Below are 12,655 nucleotides of genomic sequence, written 5' to 3'. Positions count from 1 at the left end.
GGGTGTGTGTGTGTCTGTGTGTGTGATAGAGAAATAGAGAGAGCGTGTGTGAGAGAGGGTGCGTGTGTGTGTGTGTCGGTGTGTGAGAGAGAGAGAGGGTGTGTGTGTGTTGGTGTGTGAGAGAGAGAGAGAGGGTGTGTGTGTGTGTGTCGGTGTGTGAAAGAGAGAGAAGGTGCGTCTGTGTGTGTGTGTATGTGTCGGTATGTAGGGTGTGTGTGTGTGTGTATACCTTTGAGCTGGTCGAGTACGTCCGTCCTCCCTGACGAGGCCAGAGTGCACGCCTCCTGCTCCAGCTTCTTCTGCAGCTGCCGTAGCACCTCCTGCAACCATCAGGAACAGGAAGCAGTCAGCATCACTGGTACCCACTCCCCCACCCCCCCCCGTAGCACCTCCTGCAACCAACAGGAGCAGGAAGCAGTCAGCATCACTGGTACCCACTCCCCCACCCCCCCCGTAGCACCTCCTGCAACCAACAGGAGCAGGAAGCAGTCAGCATCACTGGTACCCACTCCCCCACCCCCCCGTAGCACCTCCTGAACCAACAGGAACAGGAAGCAGTCAGCATCACTGGTACCCACTCCCCCCCCCCATCCCCTCTCCCTCCCAGCCCCTTCATCACTGAGACTGCTCGTCAGGGATGACACAGCAAAAAACACCCACAACAAACAACCTTACAGATAAAACCACAACAAGCATCCCATCTCGCTGCTAACATTACAACACCCACTGCCTTACAACAAACACCCTCACTGCTAACATTGCAACACCCACAGCCTTACAACAAACACCCTCACTGTTAACATTGCAACACCCACAGCCTTACAACAAACACCCTCACTGTTAACATTACAACACCCACAGCCTTACAACAAACACCCTCACTGTTAACATTGCAACACTCACACAGCCTTACAACAAGCATCCCATCTCGCTGCTAACATTACAACACTCACACAGCCTTACAACAAGCATCCCATCTCGCTGCTAACATTACAACACTCACAGCCTTACAACAAACACCTTTGTTGATACAACAGGCACTACAGCCACTAGCGCAGCTAGCATGTAAATCCTCTCATCTGTTTGTCCTTATTTCAGATGGAATGAAATCGGATGAAATCCTGAACACTAGCCTTTTCTGCAGGCTCCATGTCGTGAAGAGGGTGTGATATTTCAGAATCGAGCAGATATTCCCAGAGGAACGCCCAACGGCATGGTGCTATGTGTTTAAAACGCCTTGGCAAGTGTGTGTGTGTGACGCAGATAACGTCGTCTCCAGCTCTCTGACCGCCAAAGAAAGAGACTGACCCCTGGAACTGGGGCTTTAGCACGAGGGATTATCCAGCTGCGCTCCCAGCTGCTGAGGACACGTGTGGCCCGCTGGCATGCTGGGATTGACAGCGCACACACACACACACACACAGAGCGACACCAATCCGCCTCAGCTTAAAGATCAAAAACACTCTGACATAAACCACTGTCAAAGCCAACATGTGGCCACAGGTCACGTTCACACACACACACACACACACACACACCTGAGATTGATAGATCTTGAGGACAGAGATGGAAACAAATCTTTCCATTCCCTCTGTTTGCGTTGAAGGACATGACATTGTAATAATAATAAAGTAAGGACTAGTGTGTTTGTAAAACTGTATTTTCGGACGATTATTTCCTTTTTTGCAATTACGATACAAGTCAGTGTAAACAGACTCAGGAGCCATATTTAGAGATTTAGAGCCATATTTAGAGAAACAGCTAAAAACTGCCACTAAGCTTTGTACAAAGGCAACAAAACATCTTCACAACACACCCTAAATCCTCAAGTCATCCACGAACGCTGAAGCAAACACACACTCCTGTGCTGTGCGTTGACGGAAAGGGGAATATCCTCACCAATCATCTTTGGGAATGTCATCACCGGGAACGTCATTCAAAAATCTAAATAGTCTGAATCCACATTTGGAGATGTGCAGCTTCCTTTTCAACCAGTGATGCAATATGTACATATCATAGTGCATTAGGCACTTTTGAAATCATTAGGAACACTGCAGCTAGGAGAAAGTGCACATTTTAAATCATTAGGAACACTGCAGCTAGGAGAAAGTGCACTGCAGCTAGGAGAAAGTGCACATTTTAAATCATTAGGAACACTGCAGCTAGGAGAAAGTGCACGTTTTAAATCATTAGGAACACTGCAGCTAGGAGAAAGTGCACATTTTAAATCATTAGGAACACTGCAGCTAGGAGAAAGTGCACGTTTTAAATCATTAGGAACACTGCAGCTAGGAGAAAGTGCACTGCAGCTAGGAGAAAGTGCACGTTTTAAATAATTTCATATTGGCATGGTTCCACTGGGGCACAGATGCAGCTTTTGGGAGCTGCGTAGCTGCCTGAGAGGACGTGAGTTTGGGCAGAAACCCCCGTGGCAGCAGCAGAGAGAACGGAAGAGGAAGAGGGACTCAGCAGGCGCTGCCCACATCCCAGTGCCCACATCCCAGGGAAGAGGGACTCAGCAGGCGCTGCCCACATCCCACTGCCCACATCCCACTGCCCACATCCCAGGGAAGAGGGACTCAGCAGGCGCTGCCCACATCCCAGGGAAGAGGGACTCAGCAGGCGCTGCCCACATCCCAGGGAAGAGGGACTCAGCAGGCGCTGCCCACATCCCACTGCCCACATCCCAGGGAAGAGGGACTCAGCAGGCGCTGCCCACATCCCAGTGCCCACATCCCAGGGAAGAGGGACTCAGCAGGCGCTGCCCACATCCCACTGCCCACATCCCAGGGAAGAGGGACTCAGCAGGCGCTGCCCACATCCCAGTGCCCACATCCCAGGGAAGAGGGACTCAGCAGGCGCTGCCCACATCCCAGGGAAGAGGGACTCAGCAGGCGCTGCCCACATCCCAGTGCCCACATCCCAGGGAAGAGGGACTCAGCAGGCGCTGCCCACATCCCAGGGAAGAGGGACTCAGCAGGCGCTGCCCACATCCCAGGGAAGAGGGACTCAGCAGGCACTGCCCACATCCCAGGGAAGAGGGACTCAGCAGGGAGTGACTCCTCATAATTTAACCCAATTTCCTCCCTGCCTATCACATTTACTAGGGCCAGTTTGGTGGATTTAGGAAGGGAACAAAATAGCCATGGCCCAATTCTGCCTTGCAATAAAGCTCTGATGACGTGATGCTGCTGTAATAGCTAGCTAAGCCATCGCTGATACACTGCAGCTTCCTGCAATAAATCAGTAATAATGTCTTGCAGTGTAATTTCACCTGAAAATCCCCGAAGTGGACGAGATTCATTAGAATGTGATGCTCATGGGGAGAGAGAAAGAGAGAGAGAGGGGGGGAGTAGAAACGGAGAGAGAGAGGGGGGGAGTAGAAACGGAGAGAGAGAGGGAAAGACAGGGACAAGAAAGAATGGAGAGAAGAGAAGAGAGGATGGAGGAGAGAGAAAGTGAGAGATAGAGAAGGGCAGTGGTTGAGAGAAAGAGAGAGATAAGATGAGGGAGAGAAAGTGAGAGATAGAGAAGGGCGGTGTTTGAGAGAAAGAGAGAGAGAGAAGAGAGGATAGAGAGAAAGTGAGAGATAGAGAAGGGCGGTGGTTGAGAGAAAGAGGGAGAAGAGAGGATAGAGAGAAAGTGAGAGATAGAGAAGGGCGGTGGTTGAGAGAAAGAGGGAGAAGAGAGGATAGAGAGAAAGTGAGAGATAGAGAAGGGCAGTGGTTGAGAGACAGTGAAGGAGAAGAGAGGATAGAGAGAAAGTGAGAGATAGAGAAGGGCAGTGGTTGAGAGAAAGAGAGGGAGAAGAGAGGATAGAGAGAAAGTGAGAGATAGAGAAGGGCAGTGGTTGAGAGAAAGAGAGGGAGAAGAGAGGATAGAGAGAAAGTGAGAGATAGAGAAGGGCAGTGGTTGAGAGAAAGAGAGACAGAGAAGAGAGGATAGAGAGAAAGTGAGAGATAGAGAAGGGCGGTGGTTGAGAGAAAGAGGGAGAAGAGAGGATAGAGAGAAAGTGAGAGATAGAGAAGGGCAGTGGTTGAGAGACAGTGAAGGAGAAGAGAGGATAGAGAGAAAGTGAGAGATAGAGAAGGGCAGTGGTTGAGAGAAAGAGAGACAGAGAAGAGAGGATAGAGAGAAAGTGAGAGATAGAGAAGGGCGGTGGTTGAGAGAAAGAGAGGGAGAAGAGAGGATAGAGAGAAAGTGAGAGATAGAGAAGGGCAGTGGTTGAGAGACAGTGAAGGAGAAGAGAGGATAGAGAGAAAGTGAGAGATAGAGAAGGGCGGTGGTTGAGAGAAAGAGAGGGAGAAGAGAGGATAGAGAGAAAGTGAGAGATAGAGAAGGGCAGTGGTTGAGAGAAAGAGAGACAGAGAAGAGAGGATAGAGAGAAAGTGAGAGATAGAGAAGGGCAGTGGTTGAGAGAAAGAGAGGGAGAAGAGAGGATAGAGAGAAAGTGAGAGATAGAGAAGGGCAGTGGTTGAGAGAAAGAGAGGGAGAAGAGAGGATAGAGAGAAAGTGAGAGATAGAGAAGGGCGGTGTTTGAGAGAAAGAGAGAGAGAGAAGAGGATAGAGAGAAAGTGAGAGATAGAGAAGGGCGGTGTTTGAGAGAAAGAGAGAGAGAGAAGAGGATAGAGAGAAAGTGAGAGATAGAGAAGGGCGGTGTTTGAGAGAAAGAGAGAGAGAGAAGAGGATAGAGAGAAAGTGAGAGATAGAGAAGGGCGGTGTTTGAGAGAAAGAGAAGTAGGGAGAGGAAGGGGAGGAAGAGAGAAAACTGTAAAAGAAAGAGAAACAGAGAGGGACAAGAGAAAGAGAGAGAGAGAGAGGGATGAGTAAAGAGAAAGATCAGAGCGGTGTCTGAGAGAGGAGAGCAGTAGTGAGGTCACGTGAGCAGAGCCATCGGTCTCTCTGGACAGTGCAGGCACACGCCGTTAACAGTGTTATGGCCATTTAGAGCAACTGGGTCACCGCAGAGGGGGAGAGGGGACATCGTCAGACTCATCACTCAGTAAGACGGCAAAAGAGCCCAGGACATCCCGTAGTTCACTATATCTACCACGCCAGGGGGTAACTGAACAGACTAAGAACAAAGCCTTCATCACAGCTAAAACTAGATGCAGGAAACTCAAGCAATTGAATGCATCCACTATTCAACTAAATGTTTCCTTTTCATTTTTTATTTATTCACATAAGGCTACAAACAGAACACTATCTCCAGGTGCATTATAGGAAATTGGGAAACCACTGAGCAAAATCTTAGAGTACTTAGAAGGGGGGTCCCATCTGCCTTAGGCAGGCTCAGTAGGGGATAGCCTGGGAAGCCATCTGTAACGTAGCATGGTTATCTTATAGCCTATTAGCGAGGTAAGCCATCTGTAAAGAAAGCATCGGCATTTTGTAGTCTATATCCTTTCATCTCCAAAATCCCCATGTTTCACCAAGCATATCAAAGGAAGGAAACTCATGCAATTGAATGCATCCACAATCTAGAAGCAGAATAATGTGTAACGTGTGTCATAATCTAGATGCAGAATAATGTGTAACGTGTGTCATAATCTAGAAGCGGAATAATGTGTAACGTGTGTCATAATCTAGATGCAGAATAATGTGTAACGTGTGTAAATGTGCTAATAAATCATGTAAAATTCATCATTCATACAGATATGAATCCAGAGGTGTGAAGGGGTGTGTTTTGTCCCTGGTGAGCTGCCATACCTTCATGTCGGAAGTCTCGTTCTCCAGTTTGGACAGGTGATGGGAGTTATCCTGCAGCTCCCGGCGCAGGTGAGAGTTCTCCTTGCGGAGATCCTCTACCTGTCGCACGAGCTGGTCATACGACGCGTTCGCCATATCACACCACTGGGTCCCTGGAACACGAACACACACACACACACACACACACACACACACACACACATATATATATATCAACTGGATGGATGAGGCATAATATCAAAAACATGAGAGAAAGTCCCTGTTAGAGTAGGACGGTATAAGTTCAGTATGACCAATGACAGTGGGGAATGTCAGTATGATTAATGACAGTGTGGAATGTCAGTAGTATGACCAATGACAGTGTAGAATGTCAGTATGATTAATGACAGTGTGGAATGTCAGTATGATCAATAAAAGTGTGGAATGTCAGTATGGTCAATGACAGTGTGGAATGTCAGTATGACCAATGACAGTGTGGAATGTCAGTATGACCAATGACAGTGTGGAATGTCAGTATGATGGTATGGCCAATAACAGTGTGGAATGTCAGTTTGATCAATGACAGTGTGGAATGTCAGTATGACCAATGACAGTGTGGAATGTCAGTATGATGGTATGACCAATGACAGTGTGGAATGTCAGTATGGCCAATGACAGTGTGGAATGTCAGTATGGTCAATGACAGTGTGGAATGTCAGTATGATGGTATGGCCAATGACAGTGTGGAATGTCAGTTTGATCAATGACAGTGTGGAATGTCAGTATGACCAATGACAGTGTGGAATGTCAGTATGATGGTATGGCCAATGACAGTGTGGAATGTCAGTATGATGGTATGACCAATGACAGTGTGGAATGTCAGTATGGCCAATGACAGTGTGGAATGTCAGTATGATGGTATGGCCAATGACAGTGTGGAATGTCAGTTTGATCAATGACAGTGTGGAATGTCAGTATGACCAATGACAGTGTGGAATGTCAGTATGATGGTATGGCCAATGACAGTGTGGAATGTCAGTATGATGGTATGACCAATGACAGTGTGGAATGTCAGTATGGCCAATGACAGTGTGGAATGTCAGTATGATGGTATGACCAATGACAGTGTGGAATGTCAGTATGGCCAATGACAGTGTGGAATGTCAGTATGATGGTATGGCCAATGACAGTGTGGAATGTCAGTATGATGGTATGGCCAATAACAGTGTGGAATGTCAGTATGACCAATGACAGTGTGGAATGTCAGTATGATCAATAACAGTGTGGAATGTCAGTATGGCCAATGACAGTGTGGAATGTCTCTGTGAGATTCTGTTCTCTCACATTGTTACAGTAAACTACAGCACGAGCATTAAAACAGCCAATCAACGGAAAGGGCACCAACGTATCTAAGATTTTGTACAATTTAATAAAACCTGGGATTTAATAACATCTCTAATCAATAACCTTGTGCTGGATGTTAAATCTAATTTATAAATCATTTACGAGATCTTCTTTTATTATAACGATGAGTAGAAGTGCGGACATGGATCGGCAGCTGAGAGAGATGAAATAACGGAGAAAGTAATATCATAATATCGTTGATGAAGCGCTTTCACTGTGTTCACTAAGACGCCTGGCTTTCATCTCTCTCCCAGACTATAGAGTCCGCTCAGTGGGCTGTCAAATAGAGTTTATCTCTGTTGTGATGGATGTTTGCGCCTGGCTACACCTGAATCCACCGTTTGTATATCATTTGTATGACTGGAGAAATACAGTGAGCAAGCATCGCAGTGGAGGCAGTGTTACAGACATGCTCATGTCAATATACAGTCCTGCATTTAACATTCTTGATACTTAAACAAAACAACCATTTGCAACATCGACAGTGTCTGTATTTGATGGAGATTGTATATAGTTTACCGCATTTAATAGTAATACTAGTCTGTACTGGTCTGAAGAACAAATTTAAGAGGGTTTTTCAGACACCTTTTCAGTGGAGAACATGGGATTCAGACACCTTTACAGTGGAGGATTCAGACACCTTTTCAGTGGAGAACAGGGGATTCAGTCTCTCGTTCGCTGTGTAGTTTGTAGAATGTAACTGTGTGCTATATAATACTGTTGTAGCTGCACTGAATCCCTATGAAACAGCGGTGTTGTTGTTATATATATATATATATATATATACTTATACTTGTTGATATATATATATATATATATATATACTCTTATACTTGTTGATGTATATATATATATATAACATCAACAAGTATACACTAAATCCCTATGAAACAGCGGTGTTGTTGTGGTCAGCCAGGCTGTTGTGTTTCACCTGGAGCGAGGTTGGCAGCCACGCTCACCTAGTTTGGGGTCACCTGGGGATTCATTTCCCCCTGACTGGCCAGAGAAAAGCAGACGCAGCTTCCTACGCTTCAAACCTCAGCACTCTTTTGGTGCATAATGAGGCCAATCCATCTGTGTGCCTGTGGGTGTGGCTGTGGTTGTGTGTGTGTGTGTGTGTGGCAGTGTGTGTGTGTGTGTGTGTGTGTGTGTGTGTGTGTGTGCCAGGCTGCTACTTGTCACACATCATGAGACAGATTGAAATTATTCACGCCCGTATCGCCTCGTGGCTGGTGACAGCACTGAACACACTGTCTCATATACTGTACACACACACACACACACACACACACACACACACACACAATCCTCTGCAATGTCGCACTAATGACAATATCATTAAACAATTGAATTAAAGCAGATTAAATCACTGTACACACAGTGCTCACACACACTCACACTCATGTGCATATACAGTATGGAACGCAAAGCACACACACTCACACTCATGTGGAGATATGGAATGCAACGCATATCAAAATGGAAATCGTGAGCTAACTGGAGAGAAAATCGGACTCCTTGATCCAAGACTGGGAGGAGTAATTACGGCGATCCACTCACATAATATTTTACTCCTCCTCTTCATTGTTAAGAGCTGTGTGCATGCGGAGTGTGTGTGAGTGTGTGTATGCATGTGTGTGTGGGCCTGAAGGCTTTGTCCTTCTGAGGTGAGTCTCTCCTCCTCAGCTGCGATGGGGGAGGTGGCTCTAGGACGTCATAGGCGTTTCTGCCGACCTTAGCACAACCCATTCAGTCGAACGCCTACAGCTACCATACATCAAAGAGGTCCCCGAGTCACCATACATCAAAAAGCTTCCTGACGCTCTCACAAGATTTGTGGAGGGCAGCCAATGGCACATAACTGGGGCGCAGAGCCAGTCTTCACTTTAGATATCCTCGCTTTACAAAATCACCTTGCTATTTTATTATTTTCACATTGAATATGAAAGAACAGTGCTATGTATGTTTAAGCACTTGTACTGTATAAATAAATCCCTCATTTCTCTACCTTTGTCCCTTTTAATTTGCACAATCAAAACAAAAGCAAAACCAAATTTGATAATATCTAAATTCAGTGGCAGTACTTACATGCACACCTACATCAACAGTCGCTCCATCTGTGTGTTCAGAATCGCTCCGTTTGTGTGTTCAGAATCGCTCCGTGTGTGTGTTCAGAATCGCTCTGTGTGTTCAGACACATCATTTGTCTGCCAGTTGCCTGACAGCTAGAATCATACACACACCCACACACACCCCGTGGTCTCTCTCCAGACACAAACACAATACCCATCCAGACAGCAGGCTGCTGGGAAACACACACACCCTGTGATGTCAGATGGTTATGCAAAGACCATGCAGCCCCAGCTAATCAATCAAAACACTAATAGAGCCTCGCACGGTCAATGCACGGACACAGCTAATGGTCAGCTCACCAAGAGGGATATTCATGCTCCATTTGAGGGGATGTTTCCATCCTGTCACATGTCAAAGAAGATAAGTCTCCATCAGATCTGGCCCTGTGCTGGCCCAGGACCGCCCAGAGCTGAACCTGCATGGAGGTCTTTAGGGACTAAAGGTCACAGGTCTATAGGGGCTCTAAAGGTCATAGGTCTAAAGGTCACAGGTCTATAGGGGCTCTAAAGGACACAGGTCTAAAGGTCACAGGTCTATAGGGGCTCTAAAGGACACAGGTCTAAAGGTCACAGGTCTATAGGGGCTCTAAAGGTCATAGGTCTAAAGGTCACAGGTCTATAGGGGCTCTAAAGGACACAGGTCTAAAGGTCACAGGTCTATAGGGGCTCTGAAGGTCACAGGTCTGTAAAGGTCACAGGTCTATAGGGGCTCTAAAGGTCACAGGTCTAAAGGTCACAGGTCTATAGGGGCTCTGAAGGACAACTCTGCCCACAAGGTTTCAATTGCAATTATAATACCAATTTCATATAAATACAGTATATGTTTATATCTAAATATATTTTTCAATAAGTATTGATATATGACTATGTAAGCCACTACATTAAGCCCCATATCGCCATATATGCTGTGAAATGCTGAGGACCCCTCATCACCTCCCCACCACACACACACACGCTCTATGGTCTTTTGGGCCCCCACCACCACACACACACTAACTATGGTCTTTTGGGCGTGAGAGAATTGTGAATGAGCTTTACAGTCTACTGTATTTCTCCTGTCCTTGTCCTTTGCAAGCATCCTTTGTTTATCCTTGAATTCAATGAAAGCCTGTCTAGAGGCCTTTTGCCTATCACCAGGTGTGAAATGTTAATGTTTGTAGAACAGTGAGGGGCCAGGCCTCTGAGGAATTTCCCAGGAAAGGGGGTAGTTTTAATTAAAAGACAATAGAAGCTGACCAGACCTGATGAAGGCCTAATCCTCATCCTCCCTTTCTATTGAATATTCAAACTGGGTTGGACCTAGAGGTCACTCCTTCTTTTGTTTGTAACATAAAGTTAGTATACACCTCTGTGTAGTTAGAGATACGGGTGAATCCTCTTGGTGAAACTTGTGGCTCTCCCTTGATGCGCATCATTGTAAAGAATAAAGCCTGTTTCCTGATTGACCATTCATCCTGACTGAGTTTCAAGATAACTGGGATACATGAAAATTACCATCAAGGCAGCGCTGCCTGGAAGGCGCTAGGGTTAGTTAAGGGTTACAGTATGGTTATGGTTATGGTTAGTCGACGGTGACCGCACTGCCTTGAAGTCGATGGTGGGGGCCCAAAAGACCATCAAGCCACACACACACACACACACACACACAGATGAGTTTGTCAATCTTCATCTCATATAAACGAAGGCGTTGAGGAGCTCATTAATGCAGGGAGCTGTCAGCAAGGCAGGCCACTGATGTTGGAGCCAGATTTGCCATGCGGTGTGTGTGTGTGTGTGTGTGTGTGTGTGTGTGTGTGTGTGTGTGCCATGTGGTCTATTCCACTGGGACATAACACAGTTGGAGCATCTCTCCTGCTTCACTTTGCTTCTCTGATCAAAAGGAATAAAGGAATACATTGGGAATACATGTGATTGTGTGTGTGTGTGTGTGTGTGTGTGTGTGTGTGTGTGTGTGTGTGTGTGTTCAGGGGGGAACTGGACCATGGATTTGCCTCCATCTTCATTGGCTGAGGCTGACGCCTTAATCGTTGTGACACATTAGTGTCAGGAGTAGTACTAGTTATTTCTCTTTTGTCTTCTCCAATCTCTCTCCTCACTGCATATACAGAATGTGTGTGTGTGTGTGTGTGTGTGTGTGTGTGTGTGTGCATGCGCATGTGAAAATGTACAGTGTGTGTTTGTGTGTGTATGAGACAGTGTGTGTGTGTGTGTGTGTGTGTGTGTGTGTATATGAGACAGTGTGTGTTTGTGTGTGTGTGTGTGTGTGTGTGTGTGTATGAGACAGTGTGTGTGTGTGTGTACAGTATATGAGACAATGTGTGTGTGTGTGTATGTATATGTGTGTGTGAGCTACCGCAGGGCTGGCTGGGTAATCTGTGCGGAGATCTTCTCCCGAGGGGGACAGCCAAGAGAGTGCTAGAGCTCAGCCAATGAGAGGGGCACGGCTCCAAAGCAGTCGCTATGGAAACAGCCAATCCCCCACCCCTCCCGCTCTCCCAGAGAAAAGGTGCTAAAACGCTGCAGATACACCCCATCAAAATGATCCTCAGCCACTAACCCAACCCCCACGCATTTCCTCCACACACACACACACACACACACACACACACACACACACAAACACACACACACCGTATTTCTCTCTCTGTGTCCTCAGGTTTACTGTAAATGTCAAGCCTAAGAGCTGCTGCTGTGAGTGTGTGTGTCTGTGCATGTGTGTGCGTGTGCGTATATTAGTGTGTGTGTGTGTGTGTCTATTAGTGCATGTGTGTGCGTGTGCGTATATTAGTGTATGTGTGTGTATATTAGTGTATGTGTGTGTGTGTGTGTGTGTGCATATATTAGTGTGTGTGTGTGTGTGTGTGTGTGTGTGCACGCCTCCATTGCTCCTGCTTGACCTCCTGACCGTGCCTGTCGAGTCGATATATAATGCATCAAGGCTCACCAGAGAAAAATCAGCTTTTGAACTGCGCCGCCATCTTTCATATTGAGTTTATCTTTGTCTCCTCTGCAGCATCAAGCACACACACCACCCCCAGCCTTCTGCACGCGCTCAGTAGCGCCAGCGATCCTGCAACCCCCAGCCTTCTGCACGCGCTCAGTAGCGCCACCCCTGCTGTTTCTGTGATTACTACAAAGTGTGGTCCAAGACGCCATTTGAGACTGATCAACACCGACACACACACACACACACACACTAGAACAGTACACCTCATAGAATCCCACCACAGAACACCACAAGGCCACAACAACAAAACAAAACAACAACTACAAACACGGAGCTACTGTAGCATGGGTGACCAGTGTGGCAGACATCTGCGCTCGATGCCACTCTGTGCCCACTGAGCAGTGCCCGTGCCCTGTGGCTAGGGACGAACCCCACTGTGATATAACCAGGCGTGACCCCCGCGATGCTGCATGCCCGCTCATGT

At 46.8% G+C, this 12,655-nt stretch overlaps 1 protein-coding gene across 1 annotated transcript in view; it reads right to left on the bottom strand.

The window, feature by feature from the left end:
* Window positions 1-12,655, bottom strand: part of apc2 (APC regulator of WNT signaling pathway 2) — a 39,918-nt gene that overhangs the window by 19,966 nt on the left and 7,297 nt on the right. Inside the window, exons 2-3 of the mRNA XM_042057570.1 lie at window positions 5,710-5,861; window positions 230-320 (exon numbers count right to left, since the gene is read on the bottom strand). Of these exons, the coding sequence (XP_041913504.1) occupies window positions 230-320; window positions 5,710-5,844 (226 nt within the window). The 5' untranslated portion in view covers window positions 5,845-5,861. The remainder of the gene's footprint in view (window positions 1-229; window positions 321-5,709; window positions 5,862-12,655) is intronic.

This window comes from Alosa sapidissima, chromosome 12 (genome assembly GCF_018492685.1).
Source record: "Alosa sapidissima isolate fAloSap1 chromosome 12, fAloSap1.pri, whole genome shotgun sequence".
Classification (NCBI taxonomy): Eukaryota; Metazoa; Chordata; class Actinopteri; order Clupeiformes; family Clupeidae; genus Alosa; species Alosa sapidissima.
This window is presented reverse-complemented; position numbering and strand designations above follow the sequence as displayed.